The sequence below is a fragment of the Heliangelus exortis genome, chromosome 10 (genome assembly GCF_036169615.1).
Source record: "Heliangelus exortis chromosome 10, bHelExo1.hap1, whole genome shotgun sequence".
Lineage (NCBI taxonomy): Eukaryota > Metazoa > Chordata > Aves > Apodiformes > Trochilidae > Heliangelus > Heliangelus exortis.
This window is the reverse complement of record NC_092431.1, coordinates 12247568-12273111: the sequence shown is the minus strand read 5'-3', so window position 1 is coordinate 12273111 and position 25544 is coordinate 12247568. Positions and strand designations below refer to the sequence as shown.

The window sequence follows — 25544 nt, the reverse complement described above, 5'->3', positions numbered from 1 at the left end:
AACAAGGCCAAGTGCCGGGTCCTGCACTTTGGCCACAACAACCCCATGGGGAGCTCCAGGCTGGGCACAGAGTGGCTGAGAGCAGCCAGGCAGAAAGGGACCTGGGAGTCTGGACTGACAGGAAGCTGAAAATGAGCCAGCAGTGTGCCCAGGTGGCCAAGAAGGCCAATGGCATCCTGGGCTGGATCAGGAACAGCGTGGCCAGCAGGTCCAAGGAAGTGATTCTGCCCCTGTACTCAGCGCTGGTGAGGCCACACCTCGAGTACTGTGTCCAGTTCTGGGCCCCTCAGTTCAAGAAGGATATCGAGGTCCTGGAGCAGGTCCAAAGGAGGGCAACCAGGCTGGTGAAAGGACTTGAGCACAGATCCTATGAGGAGAGGCTGAGGGAGCTGGGGCTGTTCAGCCTGGAGAAGAGGAGGCTCAGGGGAGACCTCATCACTCTCTACAACTCCCTGAAAGGAGGTCGTAGCCAGGTGGGGGTTGGTCTCTTTACCCAGGCAACTCTCAGCAAGACAAGAGGGCACGGTCTCAAGTTGTGCCAGGGGAGGTTTAGGTTAGATATTGGAAAGAATTTCTTTACCGAGAGGGTGATCAGACATTGGAATGGGCTGCCCAGGGAAGTAGTGGATTCTCTATCCGTGGAGATATTTAAAAAGAGACTGGATGTGGCACTCAGTGCCATGGTCTGGTAACTGCAGCGGTAGTGGATCAAGGGTTGGACTTGATGATCTCTGAGGTCCCTTCCAACCCAGCCAATTCTATGATTCCATGAACTGAGAGAACTTTAACAGGTTTATAAACAAATATTTCAAAAGATTAATTTTAGTGTTACCACCATCTCTGCAAAACTTTAAACCACTAGTACGACTATTATCTGCCACTGGTTAAAAACATAGTCCTGGAAACCAAACTTTTTATTTTTTGGTAGAGAAATGTAGAGTACAAAAAGAATAGAAGACAAAGATATTTTAAATTTTTATCTGATAGTTTGAACAAGCAGAACTTTGCAAGAAAATAAAGTGAAGGACTGAAAAATATATTAATTACAAGACTTAATGTCTTTACAGTTACAAAAATTGTCTAGACTTAGAGAAATCTATAGCCAGAAGGGGACATTTATAGAAAAATAAATAGGCACCCTAGGTATGTTAAAACAAGTTATCACTTATTAGTTAGCAAATATTATGTACATACATACATGGAGTGCAGTCAAATATAAAAACAAAGGTGCCTCATTAAGCTATTTACTTTAATTAAATACCTGGTAAATACGGGTCACATAGAAAGTTGTCTGGTAAGATTGTTTCAAGCAAAGCAAGGAGACTAAAGTACATCTAAATTACTGCAGCTACTTATTTTTAAATTTTACCATTTGTGCTTACTAGAAGCCAAATCCACTGGTGTCAGTAATAGGCATTCATATTGCTCATTGTACAGAAGTATGAACATTGTGCATGTTTAAAATAAGTGTTCTAACATCATTCACAGTTGTTGCTGTGCTATTCATACATAAAAATACTGTCATTTCAAATATAAGATTTTTGCAAAACATTTTACAAGTTATACATTATTTACAAGTTCCAATGATCTTTGTTTTTATACAAGTATTAGAAGACAGTTTTACTTAACTGGCTATGTATATTATGATCATTGCTACATGAACTAGAAAAGTTTTAATTTTCAGGTTCAGAAATGTCTTTTAAAAATATACAACTAGGAATCTTCCAAGTTCTTCTATTTTATGGGTTCTTTTCCTGTATTCAACTTACCTGATTTTCTTAAAAAACCAATAAGTTTAAGTTGCTGTTTACCAGCAGCCATATCTAAACATGCATAATTATTTGCACTACAAATTCTAGAATTCATTTTTTTCAAGTGCTACAACAAATTTTTAAGGTAGAAATATGCTTAATTTGAGATACCTGGTTTGTTGCATATATCATGTTCCAGTTCTACAGGAAGTCCTTGTAGCTGAAGAAAACAACTGACCTTGACACAGAATAGCCAAAACTACTGTTTCAATGTATACCTTGGATAATTGTGCTGAACAATCACATAATGTTTATAAACCTAAAAAAGCCCTCCTAACAGCCTTCCCAACAAGGAAGAATGTTTGTTATGTATATTTAGCCATCTTGAATTATTTTCATAACTAAAAGGCATTGACATTTATAGGTAAACAGCACCACCCCAAGTTAACACTCTAACAGGAATAATGGCAAAATTTATCCTTTTTTTGGATTGTGTCAGGCTTTGCTGACATGAATTCTAAGTTATACATTTGTTCCATGTAATAATTAATACTGAAGCAGAACTCTCAGCCCCTGCCACTGACAACACAGGACTGCCATGAGGGTGAAATCCTGCTTGCCCTTTTTTCCTCTCTGGGCCAAGTGCTCGGCTTCACCACTCACTAGACAGTTCTGTGAGTAGATTTAAACTAACCAAATTAAAACCAACTCTATCCTCCTATTTGTTACCAAAGTAAGTCAGGTTAATAAATGCCTGGTAAATGCCAGAGCTGCCAAAAGTGCAGGGTAGAGTGCTAGAGCAGAGAAAGAGTGCTCTCCTTTTCATGCCTCCGCATCCTGAATGGCTGCAGGCTCAGTCAGCCTGATCTGCCCATACAGAACTTACACATGTGCTTTACTTGTCAGTAAAATCAGATATCTGATTGCCCTTAAACATTCATCAAAATGTAAAGCCAAAAGGTATGAAGTTCAATAAATAGCAGCACTGACTTTGCATGCAATTGTAGAATAAAACAACTGAACATAAGTAGTATGTAACACCTTACAAAACTAATCTTTCATAGTTGCATGGTAACTATTTTCAAATCAGCATCCTATTCTGCTGTATCAACCTTTAGCTTATAAAATTTAACCACATAACATAAGTTAAGGTATATAGCTTAGAGGGTGAACAAATCTGATAAATCTGTTTAAAAATATACACTAACATAGAGCACGTATATTAATAGGATAGTCTATTACTGCAGTTTACTTGAACTCCCTTAAAAAATCTTATATAACACTTGCAAACCAGAACCATTTTTAAAGAATTCTTAAGGCTTTAAAAAAATATTATAAATTCTCTAGGTAAACTTGTATTAAAGACACTTGAAGGTTTGTTAAAGCACAGACTCTCAGAGAAGTCAGTTAAAATACCCATGTCACCTCCTGCTACATATCAGGACAAATACTTTTCCACTAAAACTACACTTACTGTATTATATATGGGTATGTGTTTATCCCTTCTTTCAGTTGAAGTACGTACTGACCATAGTCTGAAGGATCACTTTTTAAACTGCATCTGATTAAAACTTAGAAAATTAGTAATAGCTGGTTGATCCTACTGCTGTGAGATACATACACCCAAAGGGACCACTTTTAATATAAACTGTAGTAGACAAGCTGAGTAACAGAGGTAAGCATTAAGGCAACTAGAATGACAAGTCAAAGAAATAGAAGTTTAGCACCTCTTCTCCTCTATTCACCACTAATTGCATATTCATTTAAATAGTCATAATTCCTAAGCAAAGTACAGTCAGCTAGGTACCTAGTTACCACACACACAGGACTGAGGTTTGTGCCCATTTACAGACTATATGAAATGCAAATGTTGCATCCAGATTTTTTTCTTTGAAGGATTTACCTACTGCAGTGTATGCTTTCTACATTTGCCTTGTACCTTTGCTCAGCTGTGAGATGCCTTGGCTCAAGAGTAGCATGGTATGGCACATTCAATTCTACTCCAGCCAATGAAGGATGCTTTTCTTTGTGAAAGCTTCCACTATCTGGAAAATAAAGTTTGGGTCTCTGATGATATTTCATCCTGTATGTGTCAGTCATACAACTATCTACTGAGAAATAAGTTGTTAGGGATACACTGTCATTTCCATCCACATAGCCAGCACTTGATCCTTTCTTTAAAAGGTTTTCAGACACAGTCCAAAAATCATTAACTGGTAAGCAAGGTGGAGAATCTGGTTTATGAACAAACAGTTCATTCCCTTGAAATGACTCTTTAAGCCCTTGTTCATTTGTAAATACCCTTGCTTCTGATGCAGATTTTAAAGGTGCACCTGTTTGCCTTAGATTATTTTGCAAGACATCTGTTGATTTTATATCAGCTGCTGAATTATTTTCTGATCCTGAAAAAGTATTCAGAGCATACTTCTTCGGTGGTAAAGGGGGAGGAAGATTCTGGTACACTGCTTCAGGCACCCAAAGAGCATCCACCCTTTGGAGTGGGTGACTGGCGTGCTCACTGGGAGGGGGAAGCACCGTGGGCCTTTCCAACAGGTTCTGTGGCACACAAGGCAACAACCCCACCTTGGGATCAAACGTTCTTGCATGGTGAGACTGTGGCTGCGAAGTGGAGTGGAAGTCACTGTTGATCAGCTTCCTTCCGCAGACATTTTCTGCACAGGGGTGGGACACACCATCAGCACTATGTACAGACACATTAATTTTCTCAGATTTGTCTGGGTTAAGCCACTCCAAAGAATTCTTTTCGTTTGCCTTGTTCTTACTTTCTGACTTAAGAATTTCTTTAACAACTGGCTGTAGAGCTGATGATGGGAAAAGTTTCCTACTGGTTTCAGGTATTTCAGCTCTAAAATACAAAACCACACAGAATGTAATTATCAATAAAAACATAAAGATCAAATAACCGAAGGATTTTTTCCAAAAAGACAGCCCTAGTAACACTGCTTAAATACTAAAACTGACAAGAGCACTGAGATATGCTTAACATACAGTCATTTGATTAAAAGTTGTATTAAATCACTTCAGAGGTTTCTTTCATTTGAAATGTAAAGTGCCCCAAAAATCTGTGCAAGAGACTGAGTACCTGTATGGTAAAATAATTCCTTCAGCATTGCCAACTACATCAAACATGACCTATGCTCTATTGTAAGCATCCCTTTGACTCAAGTCCAATACATCAACTTTTCAAATATTAAATGTTATTTTGGGTGCTAAATTTGTAGTAAGATTCTTGAATTTTAGGAAGTACTAAGCACTTACACCCTGTATTAGAAACAATGGGTATTTGGCAGAAGCTTTGGAACAGTTAACTTTTTCTCCCAGCAAAACCTTTCAAAATTTTATGAGGTTATTACATCAAGTATAGATTGGTTAATCACTGCCTGTTGGCTTTGAAACAGAAAAACTATAGAACCACTTTGCTCAGGTAAAATGGCTTAAAACAATTTAAGCTATTTGGCTCCACTGACAATATCAAAACTAAAATAAAACCAGACAGTATGTAGCCTTATCATTTATGTAAAATACAAAAGGCATTGTCTGTAAAAAATATTCAGTACCTTAATTTTTGCATGCATAATATTCATTAAGATCACTTAAAAAAAAAAAAAAAATCAGTATTTCTTAAGCTGTTAAAAAGTAAATTAATGCCACTATTAGTTACCTTTTTACTGGAGGACTGGGTGCCTGCAAATGTAATCCTGTTGGAAAATTAACATGAGGTCTGTAGTTAACTTCTGAATTGATGTGGTCTTTCCGCAGGTCTGAAGGAAAAAAAAAATATTTCAAAATAAGCAGAAAGACAGTTCAATTTCTTCTTTGAAATTCCCCAGAGGTTACAAAACAAACAAATAAACAAACAAAACCACCTACAAACAACTCACAACAGAACAATTAATTATTTTCAAGATTCAACATTGATCAAAAGAATTTCGAAGACAATCTGGCACCGAAGTTCAGACCAAAATATTCTGGAGGAAATGTTTTGGTTTGGGTTCTCTTTAATGTTACCAGAAATTATACAATTATCATAATATTTAAGTTCTATACACATGTTTTGAAGATCTTAATGCTTCTCAAATTAAAAGCACATTTTCAAAAGCAGCTTTTTATGAAAGGGGTTGTTTTTTTCTGTTGGGTTTTTTTTTTGTTCGTTTGTTTTGGGTTTTTTTGGGTTTTTTGGGGGGTTTTTTTTGGGGTTCTTTTTGGTTTTTAGGGTTTTTTGTTTTTAAGAAATTCATTATGCATCCTTTGAAACAGATTTAAAAATACAGAGCAAACTACAGTTCACAGAGATGTTGAACAGCTAGAGCACAATCAGTTACGTGATCTAAAACATGTAAGATGAGAGTTCCTGGGCCAGCACTACTACAGTCAGACTCTAGAAGCTCCTTTTATTCACAGGCACAGAATCACTCTCTAATACACAATTTCCGAACAATGCAGCTACTACTTAACAGTAAATAAAGGAAGCATTGAAGTATCCTCTTCGACACCACACAGAATATAACACTCTTAAGAAGCAACAAGGAATAGTCTATTTGTTCAGAAATAAATATTAGAAGTTTTCCTAATGCAGTAATTGGCCATTGTAATCAGTCACCTGCTCTGAAGCCATTCAAACGGATTCTTATTTTGTGCATGCATAGGCTAGAGTCATATTAATTCTATTTCTACTTGTAAAAAACAGGGCTTAAATTTTAAAAAGGCAGCATACGTTGCCCGACTTCTAGCAGAATTATCTTGTGTTCAGTAGATGGTACTCTTAAGAGAATTTGCAAAGAGGTAACAAAGACTGTTCCATACTTTCATCAGCAAAAGCTACATGAATTCTGTTATCTGTTCTTAAATGATGTAATCTTACCAAGGTGACATGGGGGTATCTATTCACTTGTTATTTCCCCAAGTTTAAAGGAAGACTTAGAACTTCTGACTCATGAGTCAAAAACCCAGAAACAGTAAAGAACGAAACTAAAAACTTTGGGTGACACTGTTGGATGATACTTGTTTTGAAGGTCAATATCTGCCCTATCTTTAACTGGTGAAAGACTAAAGACTAAATCTTTTACAAAGAACACAGGCTGTAGAGTCTATAATGGAATACAGCACAAGAGACAAACCCCCATACGGCTTTCAATTCAAGACCCAAAAAACCCCCAAACAAACAAACCCAACATTTAAAGGTAGAGTGTTTTAAACAGAAAAGATTTCAGTGAAAAGTTGTTAACTTCAACTTTGAATACATTGACTTTATATAAGAACACCTCTTAAAATGGCAAATAAATCACACATACAACCACTCTTCCATTCCTCTAATGGCTTGATGTAAAGATTACTGATATTAGTTTTTAAATTTTTAATCCAAGCCAAACTTGCAAGGATTTTCATAAATTGAGTCCTTCTGAGAGGCAGTATCACAGTATCACAAACTGGTCAGGTGGAGGCAGCAAAGGTTAAGAAGCTGTTGACTGCAGCACAAAGCCAAAGCTTCTCAGTAATACCAGGTGGTTTGTGCCTTCAGAATTCCAGCTAACTTAAAAATAGACGTGTTATTTTCTCTTCTGCTGACAGGCTATCCATGCATGGTTAAAACCAGGTGAAGACTTAATTGTGAATTTTGGTTCACTGTTCTTAGCAAACCTAAATATGGGGCACACAAGCAGGTGACTCAATCGAGGACTGACAACCTTATTGATGGGTCATAAGAAGCTTACCAATAAGTGAAATATAAGTAACTGTTTCCTGACATACAAATCAGTCTGCTTTAGAGCTTCATTACCATCTATTTTCACTCTCAAGAGACAATCTAGATTTTCAAAAGTTGAACAGCCAACAGGTAGGACAGAAAAGTTCTTTTGTATTATCTCCACCTACACATACAGAGTATTTATAAAAATCTACAAAGCCCTGTTTCTGGGAAAAACAACCCCCCAAAAAACCGACAAAAAAACCCAAATTAAATCAAATTTCCTTCTAATATATTTCAGCTGCAGGCTTCCTGTACTTTTGATTACCTGATTTTTCAAATTTCATTTAAGTAGCTAATAAAAACCAAGACTGTAATAATTTTTTGTAAGAAGTAGTGTAGCAGTTCCTCTCTCTGAACCCAGACATTTTTCTATATTCAGTTGAAATGACAAACTTACTGGAAGCAAGAAGGTAAACACAAAACTTGTTCAAAAGTTACTTTAAAAAAAAAACATGACCATCTTCAGAAAAAAAAAAAATCTTGTATTCAAGAAAATGTCCTTTTTGGGCAACATTCAGTAGCAAAAATTTTAAACATATGGAAAAAAAAAAGTTCCACTCTTTTATTTTTGGGAGGTGGGGTTGTGCACAGTTACAGGCATATGAGAGTTAAGTTCTGAAGTGAAGCAGCAGTCAACATAGAACACCAACTGTTGACCTCCTCCCTTCATTCTGATCTGTTCATCTCAAGAAGTTGATCAGGTCTTTGTTTTAAAACACAATCCTGAACCTTTGCATAATCTCTTTTAAATTGAAACTTCTCACATTAATAAAGTGAGACTGCTTTACATTTCAGTCTTTGTGGGATGCTTGGAAATCTTGAAAGTTTATGGTTTGTATTGTTGTCATTTTTTAGATTAAAATCTTTAATTTATTATTTAACAAACCTCCAGAAAAGCATTTGCTTGTTTCTGTTTCATGATAAATAAAGCAGCTGCATTCTTTAATTCACTTCAGTTCTTCAAACATGACAGTAATACACATTGCTACACCATATGGGTAACAACTGGATAATTCTTTTAAAGATAGTTCTATATTTTAAATTATTACTATAACTGTCTGATTTTCCTATGAAAATTAGTTTTCTTTTTCACAATCATGGTTTGTGGAGTTTTCTGAAGTGACAAGTAAACAAATACAATTTGGGGTCTTCTTTACATACTTAACAGCTTCAGAATTATTAAGTTTGAATTAAGTTTTGGAATTGCCTCGTGCTATTGAACTGATTAACGTAATATTACAAACACTGCTTTGCATTTATTTCCAAAGGGAAGCAATTATTAATTTAAGACACTGATTCAAAGTACACCCTTTTTTGAGATCGCTGAATAGGCAGGTTTTAATACTGCATCTTAAATAGGAGGCCATCAAGCACTTGGCCAGTATTAATCACAGTGTTATTCTGCTCAGAGGTTAGTTTAAAGAATTAAGTGCTCTGAGCTTTGATGAGGCAGGAGGAGAGGCACCTACAAAACCATACTTCTAGGATTTTTTTTTTTTTAATTAACCCCCCTCCCCAAATCCTGAAATTGTCAGAAGTAGCAATTCCATGAAGACAGCTCTGCCCTAGTAATCAGGGAAGGTTGTTATGAAAGCCACTAAAATTCCCCTTATGATTGAAAATTATTGGAAGCACTACAATTATCTACTTCCTACTACCAGTGAAAGCAGCAGCCCTTTATCTACATAACTACTACACAATCCAATGTTACTATCTTTATAATGTTCTAACAATAAGTTTATTTTTGTAAGTCAGGGACAGAATACCTCAACTGAACAGTAGTGTTATTCAGCTCCAGTTAAAAATGAAGAACTGGAAAAGCACAGCTATATTAAATGGTGGGCAAACTTAGAAGTCCAGCATTGTTTCCATAAGAAGTTTTCCACACAAAAAACCACCAAGAGAACGTTTTTCAGCTTGCTATGAGGGCTAACAAAGATTTTTTTACATTCCACTCCTCTCTCAGAAACAACTGAGCATAGAATCATAGAATGGCTAGGGCTGGAAAGAGCGTTAAAAATCACCTAGTTCCACCCTCCCTGCACGGGCAGGGACACCTTCAGCTAGACCAGGTTGCCCAAGGCTCCAGTCAACCTGGCCTTGAAAGCTTCTAGGGAGGGGGCAGCCACAACTTACCTGGGCAACCTGTGCCAGTATCTCACAGGAGAGAATTTCTTCCTGATGTCTAACCTAAATCTCCCCTCTTCAAGTTTTAAACCATCTCCCCTTGTTCTCTTGCTACACACACATGTAAAAAGCCCTACCCCAGCTTTCCTGTAGGCCCCCTTCAGATATTGGAAGGTTTCTATAAGGTCGCCTCAGAGCCTCCTCTTCTCCAGGCTGAACAACCCCCATTTCCTTAGCCTGTCTTCATAAATGAGGTGCTCTAGCCCTCTGATAATTATTGTGGCTCTCATCTGGACACATGCCAGGAGCTCTATATCCTTCTTATGTTGGGGACTCCAGAACCAGACACAGTACTCCAGTGGGGTCTCACAAGACCAGAGCAGAGGGGAAGAATCACCTCCGACTGGCTGTCTATGCTTCCTATGCTTCTTTTGATGAGTTTCTTTAAGCACTATTTTCTAGGACTCCATTTGGTAGATATCTACCAATTCATGTCTTGCTTATAATATTCAGAGAGGTAACACAAGGTAATGCAACTGATAACTGTAAATAATTACCATTGTCCTTGCTAAAGGTGGCTTGACACATCTTTTAGACATCAAAACAGCCGAGTCTAAATAAATTTTTAAACCCGCACACATGAAATTATGAAATTCTTCAGATTAATAAGTGTTATTTTTCAAAACATGCACACATGTAATAACTTTTCATTTAGTTTAGAATACATTTTTGTTATTATATTATTCAAAAGTTAGTTACTCAATTACTATAAATGAACAAATGGGATATTATAATCCTTGTTTTATGATAACTCCATAGATCACCTGTAATCATTACAGTTATTTAAAGAAAATGTACATTGCATATTGAAAGCTTTAAGCATACTGAAATACAACACATGGTTCTCTTGGGAGAATACTCATTAGGAAGCTCAAAAACATTGTTTGACCCTACTTAATTTTCATTCCAACAGAGTCCTTTATTTATTTTTCACTGGTGTATTTCTTTTGCTGTTCAAATGTGGATTTGATTTCCCATTGGTATGGTAAATATCGTATGCTATAGGACTAAGGGAGAAAAATTGTCATGCTAATACAGATCTTTGCATTGCAACAGCAGCTTTGGATTTTTGTTGTTATTGCCAAATTAAAAAAGCACCAAATTACTTCTCTTTCTACAAGCAAAAAATAAATCGGAATAATGACAGAAAAGACAAAAGTGGTATGGCAAACCCCTCCCTATCCCCAATTTAAATTTTAGGAGAAACTATACTACACATTTGAAAAGAAGTATGATATCTATAAAAACCCAACATTTCCTGGGGAAGTGACTAGTATTTATTGCACCTCTTTGCACAAGCATTGTTCCAGCAAGAGTAGATAATGATTTTGGCTGGCCTCATGCTGACCTATCCTTAATGCCAAGATATTTATCAACTTTATAAAAACCCCACAGACACATTAGTATGTAAAAGGAAATATATTTCCTTACTACAAGTGTTTCTTCCTGATATTGCTTCATATCTTGAAGGAAAACAAAAGGTACCACAGTCAACCCAGATATTTGGAAAAATAAATAAATAAATAAATAAATATATACATATATCTATATCTATATATATATATATCTTCCTTAGTATCCACGAAGAAAACTCAGAAATGCTTCTGGGAGAAACACAGGTATTGAACAGAATTACAATAATTTTTCTTTATTATTTTTATTTCGAGGGCTGGGTGGGTCAGGGAACTTAGCCTTTGCTAAAAAAAAGGAACAAAACCCACTAAACTGAGAAATATGTTCTCAAAGCAGAATATAAGCAACAGAAATGGAGATTTAAATTTAATAACTTCCATTCGATTAAAAACAAAGCACAAATTAAGGTCAGTAAAAATTAATTACGCCAGCAAGAGTCATAAAAAAAAACCCAAAACCACAAACTCATAAAATGATAGAATTGGCTGGGTTGAGAGGGACTTCTAAAGGTCAAGCCCAAACCTCCTGCCATGGACGGAGACATCTTTCACTAAAAAAGGTCACGCTGAGCCTCATCCAAGCCGGCCTTGACACTTCCAAGGAAGAAGCAGCCACAATTTCTCTGGGCAACATGTGCCAGTGTCTCACAGCCCTCATCATAAAAAAAATTCCTTCCTTATGTCCCATCTAAATCTACACTCTCTCAGTTTAAAAACATTGCCCCTTTCATGTCATTTCAGGCCTTAGTAAAAGCACTAGTACTGGTATCAACAGCATTATCAGTTCTTTACAGAGAACCTACACCAGCCAGAAGCTACACACTGGCCACTTATCAAGGAGGGAATGGTATATGACATGTACAAGGACAAACTGTTCAATCAACATGTGAAGAAAATAATTGGTAGCATAACACACCAGCCGAGGACTGTAGCAAATAGCATCACTGAATCCCAATTTCTTTAAAGTTTATGAAGAAGCTCCAAAACAATACTTACTTTTTCCACACCAAAATACTGTATTTAAAATAGATCCAAGTACTACAGAAAAATCACCTAGCCTGTTACTTTGGAGTTAAAGGTCATGTGAAACAATTGTTTGGGAGACATGTCCTGCTTTTACATAACACACAACTGAGCACTGCTGGTGCTGGCTGAAAGGAGATACTAGAGCACCCAACATGCATCTTCATGACCTAGGACAGAAGTAGGGAACTACTACTGCTGGCTACCATCACAACACAATTTTCTTCACATGGTGGTGGAGCCCTGAAAAAACACCCAACCCCTCTATTTAAGAACATGTCTCATGGCAAATTGCTAGGAATCCATTTACGCTGCACATCTGCTCTACACGAAAGCCAAGAAACTGAATAAATGAAGGTAGCTTTGTGGAACAGAATGCTTTAAATGTCCCTTCCAAAAGTGATGTGGCTATTAAACTGCTGCTCTAACACATTTCCATCAAAATGTACCAAGAAGGTACATGAATACTTTGCATGTTTATTCATCAGCCTAACTCACTGAAAAGGTTAAAATCTGAAATTTGAACAAGAACAAAATTTGGAATCCACTGTGGAGGGGAAAAAAACCCCCAAACAGTTAACTTGTGCCCATTTGACAAAGACAGTGCACACAGGCTATAATGAGTCAGCAAGAGAGCTCGCTACTGAAAAAAAAAATATAAAAAACAATTACCATGGCCAAAACAGCCTCAAATTCTATGTCAATTTTTTTCTAATCCACCTGAATACAGCCAACCTGATACTCAATTTGTCTAATTTTAAATAATTGGTTGTGGCTTGTAAAAAAAAAAAAATAATTTAATTCTATATTATGCCATAACATTAACTTATTCAGCAAAAATACAAAAAGACTAATTAGAACTCTGTCCCTCTCTTGTGTGATAGTGGTAAATTAGTACTAAAATTCTGGTACATCTAAATTATTTTTAGAAAATTTATTCTTTATGGAAGTTCAAGTTCTTACCGTAAATGTTTCTGTTTTGCTGGGACACTGAATGTAACACATTGTCAGCTTTTTTGGTTGCCAAGTTCTGTTCACTGTAGAAGAAGCATATATATAATTTGAAGGCTCAAACTTGATGTAAGATCACATATTTTATTGCTTTGAATGCATACAAGCTTATGCATAAAATGCATAAAAGCTTTGCCTGTGTGAAATTGACTCTTGTTATCATCACTGTCACATTTTTTTACTTACACACAGTTACAGAATATAGCTGTATCTGTCGTAGGCCTACCCCTACTAATAATACTTAACACTGCTACTACAGACTTCACGTGCTGTGCTGATGCAGAGAAATTTAGGATTACCTGAGTCCTTTAATACAGAGAGACAAAAATACACAGTTTGTGAGGCTGGTGTTCCCAGTTTGTTCTGGAGATTGGACACCTACTGATCCCAGCCTTACTCTCAACTGCAACAGCAGGATGTCCTGCTGCACATAAAAAGCAGATTTTCTTCAACCATCACATCAACTTGCTTAAGAAAGACATCTGGTTCCAAAAGTTACCAAATTTTTTTTTTTTTTTGGGGGGGGGGAGGGTTGACAGTTAGATGCAGTGATGTGAGCGGTCTTTTCCAACCATGATAATTCTGTGAAACAATAGAAAAGTGTGTCACCTCTGAGAAAAGTACAGAACTGCTGGCTGCATTTTCTCATTGTAAACTAAAGAATTCTATAAAAGTTTGATAAAGTACTAGGGGGAAAAAAAAAAGTGTAGGAGCAATTTACAAAAAAAATTGCTACTTTAGTGCATACCATCCATGTGGCATTACATGGTTTCCAATTTATCATCAATTTTTCATGTCTGAAACAAACATTTTTCAGATTACCTAGTCCAAACCCCCTTTCTCTAGCTCAGTCAACTACAACAGGCTGCTATGAGTTAGGTTATGAGTATTGCCACAGACAGACTCCACATCATCTCTGAGAAGCATACTTTTTACTAACATATATAAATTCTTAGTAGAGTTTAATACAGTTTGGCTACTAACCCCATTTTTGGCCAGTTGTAGTAAACTTACACTTTTCAGCAAAGATGTCTTTCAAAGAGGTCAATCAAGTGATCAATATATATCTGAGGTGTTCTAGAAAACCATATTTCAGAACAATTAATAGTAACAGTACATAAAGTTCACCTACTGCCACTCTGATCTCCTTGTCAGGGGCTTGTCTGTACAACTCTTCCAGATATGATTTATATAGAGACGTATTCCGTTACATGTGGCAAGTTACGCACAGTCTAAAGAACTAAAGTTTAGCAATTACTTCAAATTAATGCACCCTGCCCCACCACAGCAGAGCCATAATAACATCTCAGTGCCTTCCAAACAGAACTAGTCTTGCAGCCTCAGAATGAAGCTAAACTTAATTGTCTACACCCTCATTTCTAGATATTTTGCTAGCTTTCTACATACCTGACCTCAAGCATATTAAGCTCCTAATCTGTTTTTGTTGTTGCTTTTTTTGGTTTTATTTTCTGTAAATACAATACATGCCATTGGTAAAAGCATTAGCATTACCTGCAGGAAGCACTTTCTTTAACATTTTTGACATCTGCAGGATTGATTCCTTCAATAACGGGTGAGTCTGGATTTGCAGATCCATTGCTGATATGATCGCTGCTTTCATACCCAGATTCTGTCCTCTGAATTTGCCAGTTATCACCATGGATTTTTCTCTCTGTAAATCCTTTGATTTTTTCAGCATTCCCTTTTCCCTCTGAATCCAGTGAACTTCGACTTCCTGTATCCTGCTTCGTTTCATCCTCATATATAGTCATTAAACCTTTCTGGATTTGGTTCTGTTTTGGCCAATGGTTAAAGCTTCGGTCCTTTTCATGCTTAGATTTACTGTTCAGATTTACCTTGTGCTTTGGGCTGTGCTGTTTTTTCTCAGTTTCATTGAAAATGCTGTCTACATTTAGCATTTCTCTCATAGGTTTCCAACCTTTACTTCTGCTTCTGCTAATGCTTCCTTTGTCTCTGGAATCTTGACTGGTGTCTGTATCATAGCCAGTGACAACATCAGACCTGGACCTGATCATTGGTTTCTCTCCAGCAGGATAAGCTTCTGTTTTATTTGATCCAAGCACCTGTACAGAAAGCTTTGCTTGATGAGGTGCATTGTCATGCTTACTGGAGCCTCTTCCCTGGCTGCTGTATATGCGCTGATCAGCACAGTGTCTAAGTGTATTTCCAACTGGAGGAGACCCCAGTTTAACATTGGAACAATCTTTCCCAATTATATCTTTTAAGGAAAAAAAAAAAAAAAAAAAAAAAAAGGTGAGTTCTCATTAATATTTAACTGATAGTATAAGAAACATGAGTACTCTAACAATATCTCAACAAATTCAGTACCTATCAAAACACTGAAAACTGGGAAACTAATTTTACAGTGTGTTCTCCTAAAAGGAGAAATAAAGTCTGAATGGCTAGTATTGATGCTAAAAGCTACTTAATCCACTGATCCTCTGGTCATATTTTAAAGATGTACCTCTTTGTCTCCCAGACTCTTTTCTTGGTCCTCTGTCTGCATCTTTTCGGAAAGATGAGAATCTTTTCGTATCAGCAGCTTTCTGAGCGCACTCTCTGGATATATCCTTTAGCCTGTCTTTTTGATCGCTGTAACCTAACTTAGCTGCAAAAGATATTTCTTAGTAATAATCTTTGACAAAAGTCATTTATCACCAAAACACAAGAATATATTTATGTACCATACCATTTAGTTTTTAATATTAGTACTACTTAATAAGATTAATTACATAATACAGATTAAGAAAATGATATTTACAGTAAATGTATAGATGCCCCCAAGGAGCCCACTAACTTAAGCTAGTGAAAGTAAACCAAGCGGAATCATAACAAGCATGTCTTTCAAACACGTCTTATTAAAGTTGGAAGCTCAAGCTATTTTCAAAGCACTTACCAATAATATCAAATTTTATGAATTATATTGAAAAATTGCATTTAAGTTTAATCCTGCTTATATGTGAAGGTGTACTTTTAATAAAAGAGTAGAGGCTCTGTTTATGAAAACAAATCCTAGTATTTCTGAAAAGGTAAATTCTGACCACTTTTGAGTCATCACTCCATCAGAAAGAGAGATACTGAGCTGAGCATTCTCAGTTTTAAAAAGTCTAGGAATTCAACAGTAGAGAGGAGAAAGATGTCTAAAGAGAAAGCAGCAACTCTATCTGAGAAGGAAATTCAGTACAAAGGCACTGCCAAGTAATGCAGATGTTGCTGCCTCAGATGACTTCTTACAGTTTGTACATAGACTAATGTACACATTGAATGGGTTTTTAAGCAGATAAGACAACTTTTGCAGTATTCTTTCTAAAAATAAGATAAAGTACATTTATATATGGGACTACAATCACCACAACACATCACTATACTATTAGGGAACAGTGTTCTTCAAAGGGCCACTGATCCACTGAGCGATGCCACATGCTCCAAAATATCGAATAACCTTCAAGTTTCTCATGTGCCTTTTAACAAACAATATGACTGGAAGGCAAGATGATGTCTGAGGAATGGATCAAGACCTTAAAAGAGCCAGGAATAATAAGATGTAATAAAAAATATTTTGCATTTACAGTTCTCCAGAAAGGCTGACATTTCATGGCACATATTACATGTAAAAGTTGTTAATCAAACACACTTTCAAATCAATGATGGAATTCATACATACCTGGACCTCTACCACCACTAGCTCGAATATGGCTTCTACTGAATGCTGAATTATCTGGCTGAAGTTTTTTATTAGTCCTCTGATTAGCGAGGTCTCCAATTCCATTCTCTCTTATGTGATCTGATTTAGGAGCAGAACTCTTTTCGAATCCTGACAAATAACATATCTATCTTTAACAATGAAAGGCTTCTTAATTTAAAGTTTCCAATATCTAAGTTAAAAAATAAAAGAGCCTTTTAATTCCAGATTAGAAAAACACACAAAAGAAAAACCACATAAAAAGCCTCATTTCAATATATGCTAGGCAAGAAGGTTCTGTCATGTTTTATATACTACTATATTTATAGTGGTAGATTGTACTAGAAGAGAGTCCCTCAGTTCTTTTTTCCCCTGGAACAGTCTATGCCCTATTGCTTCTCATTATGTCAACAGGAACATATCAAATTCAATTAGCCTTTAATTTATTTGTATATTATGTTTAACATTAAAAACAACAACAACAACAAAAACAACAACAAAGAAAACAAAATGAGAAAAACAGCAACAACCCCAAAAGCAACATACAGCAACGTAAACCCAAAGACTGGATTCTTTACATACTGATGCCTCTGCTCTACAAATCTTGGAGATGATGTTTCTTAATTTTTACTCCCTTTCCAGACACAAACAGTTCTAATATTACACTTTTTTACTACTATCTTCTCTTTGGAGACCCTGTACAGAATTATTGATTGTTCTTTACACTTGTAAAGAACAAAGCAGCTAATCCATTATCTTCTCCCTTATAAGCCTTATTTCAGAATTATAGTTGAGACTGTTATTAAAAATAAAATACATGTTAATTACCCAAGTCTTCCACATTGCCTCCTGCTGCTTTGCATTGAGACCAGTGAATAATCTGCTTTGGAGCATCTTCGGGAGATACAGCTGTGCCATCTGGGTTGGCATAAAATAGCAACAATGGCTGAAAGTGACATCGAATGCACCTGGAGACCACATCTTTCCATTTTGTTCCGATCTAAGAAAAAAGGAAAAAAACCCAAAAATAAAACCATAAAACTTCATAAACAGCACTGAACCCAACTGTGGAAATAATAATTTATTAAGCACAGGTACCAAATGCCTAATTCTAAAGGTACTAAGACTCAACATTTTGGCACATGAGTTTATGTAAATTGTGGCAAAAAAGGTATAACCAGTATTACACCGGCTAACAATCAGAAAATCAGCTGACAGTAATTAGGTCTTTTTCATTAAAAGAAGTGCAAATTCAAGCGAGAACAAGTACATTAACATTCTGAAACATTCAGCATTTGAAAGGCATAACTGTAAAGTCACAAAGTCAATTCTCAAATTAGTTTGTGACAAAACTGAAGTTTTTTTTTTTAAATAAAGAGATTTGTTTGACTTGTATCAAGTTTAGTGTTAGAAGAACACATTCTAGAAAAAGAAGGATCACTAAGTAGATTACTGGTAGCAGTAAAAACAGTCTTTACCTCTTTTACATTAGCATCATCAAACAGCACCCATTTGCAACTCTTGGTGTGAAAGGCAAAGGCACAGTAATGTCGGCTTGTGTAGCAAATCATTCCCACAAGAAAAAGTTCACTATTTTTGGCATTTTCATCTGTAACCCTATAAAACAGCTGTAAAAATGGTTACATGATTTAAAATGTGTAAAACAGTAGGCTAAAATTTCCAGATTTACTACCTGCATTTCACTAAATCAACTGACATTAAATACCATGTTGCACTATACAATTTTTCATGAGTATTAATCATGATCTTTGCACTTATTAGGTGTACTTAACATTTATAAATTTTTTTGGTATTTGAAAGGGTAAAACAATAACACATTGAAATTTCAAACTGAATACAACACTCCAAGACTTTTAACCAGGAATCCACCTATATCCATCTTTTTACTTTGGCACAAGGCCAACACTTCTGGTGGGACTATCAGACAGAAACTACATCAAGCAGCACCTTACAAAGGTAAAAATAGACATAAATACATGTAAATGAAATTCTGGAAGATGCACATAGTAAGTTTTAGGTAAGATACCCCAGGAAGGTAAAGCTGTGTTGCCAGACTCCGCATAACCTCTTCTGTCAGGTCAGAGTGTTCTGAATCCCAGACTAAACCAATTGTGACAATCTCGGGACAATTCATAAGAACACGGCGAATTTTTATTTTTTGACCACAGTTACTCTAGAAAAATAAAAAGAAGAGCAGTAATAGCAATAAAGACAAAGATGTGTAAAAAGTGGAAGAACAAGATTAAGTTGCTAGACAAGAAACAGTACAACAGGACAGTTCTGCAACATGTTCCAGTTCTCAAGCTTAATTATGGTGGTTGTTTCTAACTATTTAAGGTTAAAATTCTTCATCGTAAAAGCACTCTTGATGAAGACAGCTAAAATTCTACATTCAGTCACCACCTTAGACCAGAAATTTTGGCTAACATCCAAGTCACCATCACAATTTCTTTGTTGTTCCCCCTCTGTTTCATAATTTAGGCTTAGGTCTATGTTCTTGTGTACTTCCCTATGGTTCCTAAATTAACAGTGTTTACACAGAACCATTTAAGAAAGGTAGGAATTAAGTAGAACAAACTAAGAGAGATTATTTTTGGCAAATAATCACAAAAATATTCCAGTAGAATACAATGTTATCAAGCTGTCAGTGTATATGAACCAAAGCCTATTCTAAATAATCAGAACTCCTGTCTCTTCATTGTACACAGAGCGAAGAATACATTAACCGCCGAATTTTCTGAACAGGTCACTTGCACTTACAATACCATATTTATCTGTAATTGAAGCAGTAACATATGAATTTAAAGACTTTTTTACCCTAAGCTGGACTGCACTGACTGGCCAAAGGTAATCCTGCTTTTAGGGAACACTGTAGCCTGATTTAGCATCCTAGAAAGCTTTCCCTTGTATACTGAAGTACTGCGATATCCTTGTTTACTTACAGGACACTTTCTGTAGTCATCAGCAGTATTTGCTGCCTGCAGCAATTCTGCAAACATTTCTGGCTTGAGGCGTTCATGCCGGTCCATCATTCTTTCTACTTCATTGCTATAAAAATAAATTGAAATAACTGTGGATCTCCCTTCTGAAGAGTTAATAGATTTCAGTCAACTTTCAATTAACTACATCTTATGACTAAAAGGAAAATGTACAGAGGGAAAACACTAGTAATACATACTTTCTGTCAATCCCTCTCTACATCTTGCTTTTGAAATCCAAATGTTTCTTTTGGACAACATCTTAATGTGTTCACAAAGGAACGGAAATTAATTTTTAACATGCACAGCATTTCTCTGGCACACTTTGCTTATAATTGGAAGGATGTTTATACAAAAATAAGATACAAGAATAAAAGCCTTTACCATAGGGCTGTGGTAGAAATATAACGCACAAATTCCGTAAAAGGCAATGGGTCTGATGATGCTCCACAACTGCGACATACACACTACAAAAATAAAAATACTTTTATTTACTCAGGAGAATGGAAATAAATTATTTGTTAAAGCAATGAAATAAAGGTCTGACCTGTTCATACAGTGTCATAGCAAACTTCTGATGGGAAATACAGGATTTTGAGGTGCACATATCTGTATCACTGTTTGGCACTAGGTGAAAATGAATCCTCTCAAGGATATTTTCCTAAATAGAAATAATAATGTAAACTGATGAAACCAGAAAATATGAGCAACATTACATTTTAATACTCCAACAACTCTCCATGGTTACAAATAGTCCACCTACAAGTTTAATGTGTATTTAATGTGTCTCTGTTCAGAACCCAGTGCATGGGAATTCTCTTCATCTCAAGGTTTCCAAACATTAACAAAACAAGATTAGCCAGAAGTCACCCAACTGTTCCTCCAGACTGCATTCTCCTTCACTTCAGGAAGTGAATCTTAAATTAAAAAGAAGGAGGGGAAAAAAAAAGAAGGAGGGGAAAAAAAAAAGAAGGAGGGGAAAAAAAAAAGAAGGAGGGGAAAAAAAAAAGAAGGAGGGGAAAAAAAGAGAAGGAGGGGAAAAAAAGAGAAGGAGGGGAAAAAAAGAGAAGGAGGGGAAAAAAAGAGAAGGAGGGGAAAAAAAGAGAAGGAGGGGGAAAAAAGAGAAGGAGGGAAAAAAAGAGAAGGAGGGGAAAAAAAGAGAAGGAGGGGAAAAAAGAAGGAGGGGAAAAAAAAAGAGGGAGGGGACAAAGAAGAGGGAAAAAAAGAAGAGGGAAAAAAAGAAGAGGGAAAAAAAGAAGAGGGAAAAAAGAAGAGGGAAAAAAAGAAGAGGGAAAAAAAGAAGAGGGAAAAAAAGAAGAGGGAAAAAAAGAAGAGGGAAAAAAAGAAGAGGGAAAAAAAGAAGAGGGAAAAAAAGAAGAGGGAAAAAAAGAAGAGGGAAAAAAAGAAGAGGGAAAAAAAGAAGAGGGAAAAAAAGAAGAGGGAAAAAAAGAAGAGGGAAAAAAAGAAGAGGGAAAAAAAGAAGAGGGAAAAAAAGAAGAGGGAAACAAAGAAGAGGGAAACAAAGAAGAGGGAAACAAAGAAGGGAAACAAAGAAGGGAAACAAAGAAGGGAAACAAAGAAGGGAAACAAAGAAGGGAAACAAAGAAGGGAAACAAAGAAGGGAAACAAAGAAGGGAAACAAAGAAGGGAAACAAAGAAGGGAAACAAAGAAGGGAAACAAAGAAGGGAAACAAAGAAGGGAAACAAAGAAGGGAAACAAAGAAGGGAAACAAAGAAGGGAAACAAAGAAGGGAAACAAAGAAGGGAAACAAAGAAGGGAAACAAAGAAGGGAAACAAAGAAGGGAAACAAAGAAGGGAAACAAAGAAGGGAAACAGAAGGGAAACAGAAGGGAAACAGAAGGGAAACAGAAGGGAAACAGAAGGGAAACAGAAGGGAAACAGAAGGGAAACAGAAGGGAAAAAGAAGGAAGAAAGAAGGTAAATAGGAAAAGAGAAGGAAAAGAGAAGGAAAAGAGAAGGAAAAGAGAAGGAAAAGAGAAGGAAAAGAGAAGGAAAAGAGAAGGAAAAGAGAAGGAAAAGAGAAGGAAAAGAGAAGGAAAAGAGAAGGAAAAGAGAAGGAAAAGAGAAGGAAAAGAGAAGGAAAAGAGAAGGAAAAGAGAAGGAAAAGAGAAGGAAAAGAGAAGGAAAAGAGAAGGAAAAGAGAAGGAAAAGAGAAGGAAAAGAGAAGGAAAAGAGAAGGAAAAGAGAAGGAAAAGAGAAGGAAAAGAGAAGGAAAAGAGAAGGAAAAGAGAAGGAAAAGAGAAGGAAAAGAGAAGGAAAAGAGAAGGAAAAAGAGAAAAACAAAAAAAAAAAAAAAGAAAAAAAAAAAAGAAAAAGCAATGACTGAAATTTTTTTCATCAGACAATTTTAATTTTCCAATACAGAACTTCTTAGAAAGGTTTCTTTAGCAGTGTTCTGTATAATCTTCAGTCATCTTTTATGGCTACAGTAACGACACATGTTTTTCAATGAGGCACACAGCAGCCAGAGTCAAGATCTTCAATTACTCATTCAATCTAGGATAAGAAAATGGAAAGCTCTCCTGCAGAAGACTTCATTGATGAGCTGGCTCATTGTAACAGAACATATTTCAATAGTTGATGAGACAGTACTTGGAGGAACAGAATGAATATATATACATATATATTCAAATCGTAGATGCCCCTTCTCTTGAGAAGATAGCCCTTCTCTCCACCGAAAAACTTTTAGGATTGAGAGCTCATCACACCAACCTCCTGTAGTAACAATGTTTCACATATCTCTACCCCTGAGCTACAGAGTTAGGTATTTGCTCTTAACTTTAGACAAGTTTACTCCACCACACTTCATGTATCCATTCCCCAAAACTGGAATAAAGAAGGTCAGCAATACTATTTTACTTGTATCCCACCAGTGGGCCTGGAGCTACCAGAACAACAGGCTTGCTTGGCATCCACAAAACTAATGTGATTCTACTAAGCTATCTACTACTAAGCTATCAAAAAGAATACTTACAAAGCATTCTGCTGCATCATCCATGAATCCAAGCTGGAAACGCTGCTCATCCTTAAAACTTTCTGCCAGGGCATGTCTCATATTATCTGACGGGAGTGCTTTTTCTCGACTGTGTTGAAATTGCGAAAATATTGCCTAGGAAGATTTACAGTTATTTAGCTTCATTAGTCACTTGACTAGACACTGTGGTTCTACCCAAATACATCAGTTCTTATGCAGCATGCCTGAACAGCAAATACATAAAATGTTTATAAATCTACGGAACCTGGGAAATCACTGTTAAGTGATTCTTAAGATAAGTTTTCTCTTAAAGTTACTTAGGTTCCATGTTCTGTTATTCATTCCCTTATAAGAAGCTATGCTACCAAACTGAATTTTGATCTGGTAGAAAAACACATAGAAATATATATAAATGCAAGTAATTTACTTCAGCTCCCAGAAGCAACACAGGCCTTGGTGTATAATTACAGAGCTTTTTTAATTTGGCCACTGGAATAGAACTTCATGTATACTTATCTCATCTTCATAGATTGTATTTCTTAGGGCATAATTGTAATACCACTTGAGTTAAACACCCATAATTAAGTAACAACATTTACATTACTACTTCAGACAGGACTGTATCTTTATTAAAATTATAGATACGCAAAATGCTCCCATAAATTAAATAGAATGTTGAGATCCTTGCTATTTAATCAGCTTGTTGCTGAACCAGTGTATACAATACAAGACAATCGGTCTGTGGATCCAAAACATAAGAATAAACTGCATTTAATATTTTCTTAATTTCTCAGAAGAGATAGTTGGTTACTACTTGTCTTTTTGGCAGACATAAGTATGCAAGTGGTTTCATAATTTAGCAAGAAAGGGAGGTTGATTTTGAAAGAACTGGAAGATAAAAGCTGTTAGAAGAATGAAAAAACATTTGCAGAAATTAGAACGTTTAACCCACTGTCAACAATTTTAAGTCAAATTTTAGAGATAAAATAAGAATAAAGAAAAAGCAAATTAGTAGAAGCTATGCAATATATAAATGAAGATATTCATACATCACCTAGGCCTCCTACAGTTAAAAAAAAAAACAAATCTGTTTGACAGAAGGCAAAGACACAACAGATAAGCAAAGATACACTGCTAACAGAAGATAGTGTTTTAACCACAATGCATCCCATGGTAAATGTCTATCAAACATTTAATCTTCCCCTCACATAAGAAAAAGCATGGACTATTAATAAAATTACAGTCAAAATCTCAATGTAAACATTCAAAATTAAGTTTCTAACAGATCCTCTGATACAAGTTAAGTCTGCTTTGAAAATATTTATCACTTCTTATCCTGCCTGCTCGGTGATTTTTGGTATGCAAAAGTCTCACATGTCCAGCTAAAAAAGAAAAGTACAGATAAGCTGTTAAGCAGATATATATGCTCATTTTAGTGGCCTGCATAGTTGAAGTCCTAACCTAGTGTTATACAGAGAAGAAAAAAGCTTGACTCTCAGGACACAACCAAAGAAAAAGATAAAGGATTGAACTGAACTAAACCAGAATTTACTGCCTGCGTTTTAGTTTATAGCATCATAGATAAACCTATAGGTATCAGGACAAAATCCTTCATTGGTGAGCAAGTGAGCAGGGTTAAAAGAGCCCAAGACCACACACACACACAGAGAAGTTCAACTCAATTCACAAACAAGTTACTGAAATGAGTCCTCATCCAGCATATACACTACATGAAAACAAAAATGTCCCAGGTTCTTAACACAGGACAAACAGAATCACTCAACAAATATCTCTAAAAAGCCAAAAAGCAAAACCAGTACTTTACATAATGACTAGGACAGATACGTCCATATGAGTTAACTGCAATACTTTGAGTTCAGTACTGAGGCTTCCAGCCATGTAGTTATAAATATCACTACTATACTGTTAAATAACAACTAATTCCATTCTAATAAATTCCAGAACAGGCAGCAATAGACTTTTAAGAATACTGAAAAGCAGCAGTATCAAAATAAGAAGACATAACAGTCCAGACAACACAAAATACTCAGGTACACTAAGTCATTTAGCTAAACCGCACGAGAAGATGCATCATGAATAATCAAATCCTCAAGAACAGATACTTGAAAGAATAAGGGACATTTCAACTCCTAAATTACAGCAGCCTTACGAAGCAGCTGAAGCTACTCAATTCCTTTGACAAAGTCATGCAAAATTTATCTCATGCAAAATTTTATAGTATTTGCCTATTCATTCTACAGTCCTGTACTAGAATCCCCAAAGTGTTTTGTCAGTAGCAGCAAAAAGTACATACTACTAAAAAAATAAACACACAAAGAGCTATACATTTTTTTGTGTGTGATTTTCAGTCAAATTAAACAGACCTATGCTTACAACTATTTACCTAGCAACTGCAGGCAGCCAAATCCCAGTGCAGTAAAAGTAACAAGAACCTAACATAACACGGTATTAATTTCCAGACTTCAGGTAAGTTACAAAACCATTTGAAGCACAAGTTTTATGACCCAAGATAATGCAGTTCTGACTTACTTTCAAACACTAAGAAGTTACTGGCCTTCATTAGTTTTCCAGTATCCCTACCTGCCTTTCATTACATACAAATCAAACAAGTAAGTTCTGAACTGTTACCATCACCTACTGAGCGTAAAAAGAATCTGGAGAGATTCTTATCAGA

The 25544-nt window shown here is 36.0% G+C and overlaps 1 protein-coding gene across 2 annotated transcripts in view; it reads right to left on the bottom strand.

Moving 5' to 3' along the window:
• Nucleotides 1-884: 884 nt before the first annotated feature.
• Nucleotides 885-25544, bottom strand: part of USP53 (ubiquitin specific peptidase 53) — a 37702-nt gene continuing 13042 nt past the window's right edge. Inside the window, exons 4-16 of one of the 2 annotated variants that reach the window (XM_071753514.1) lie at nucleotides 22850-22984; nucleotides 20401-20514; nucleotides 20238-20320; nucleotides 19818-19923; nucleotides 18902-19048; nucleotides 18333-18482; nucleotides 17683-17854; nucleotides 16837-16986; nucleotides 15637-15780; nucleotides 14664-15390; nucleotides 13104-13177; nucleotides 5434-5533; nucleotides 885-4617 (exon numbers count right to left, since the gene is read on the bottom strand). In XM_071753514.1, coding sequence (XP_071609615.1) covers nucleotides 3651-4617; nucleotides 5434-5533; nucleotides 13104-13177; nucleotides 14664-15390; nucleotides 15637-15780; nucleotides 16837-16986; nucleotides 17683-17854; nucleotides 18333-18482; nucleotides 18902-19048; nucleotides 19818-19923; nucleotides 20238-20320; nucleotides 20401-20514; nucleotides 22850-22984 — 3069 coding nt within the window. In that variant the 3' untranslated portion in view covers nucleotides 885-3650. The remainder of the gene's footprint in view (nucleotides 4618-5433; nucleotides 5534-13103; nucleotides 13178-14663; nucleotides 15391-15636; nucleotides 15781-16836; nucleotides 16987-17682; nucleotides 17855-18332; nucleotides 18483-18901; nucleotides 19049-19817; nucleotides 19924-20237; nucleotides 20321-20400; nucleotides 20515-22849; nucleotides 22985-25544) is intronic. The other variant, XM_071753515.1, reaches the window with a different exon arrangement.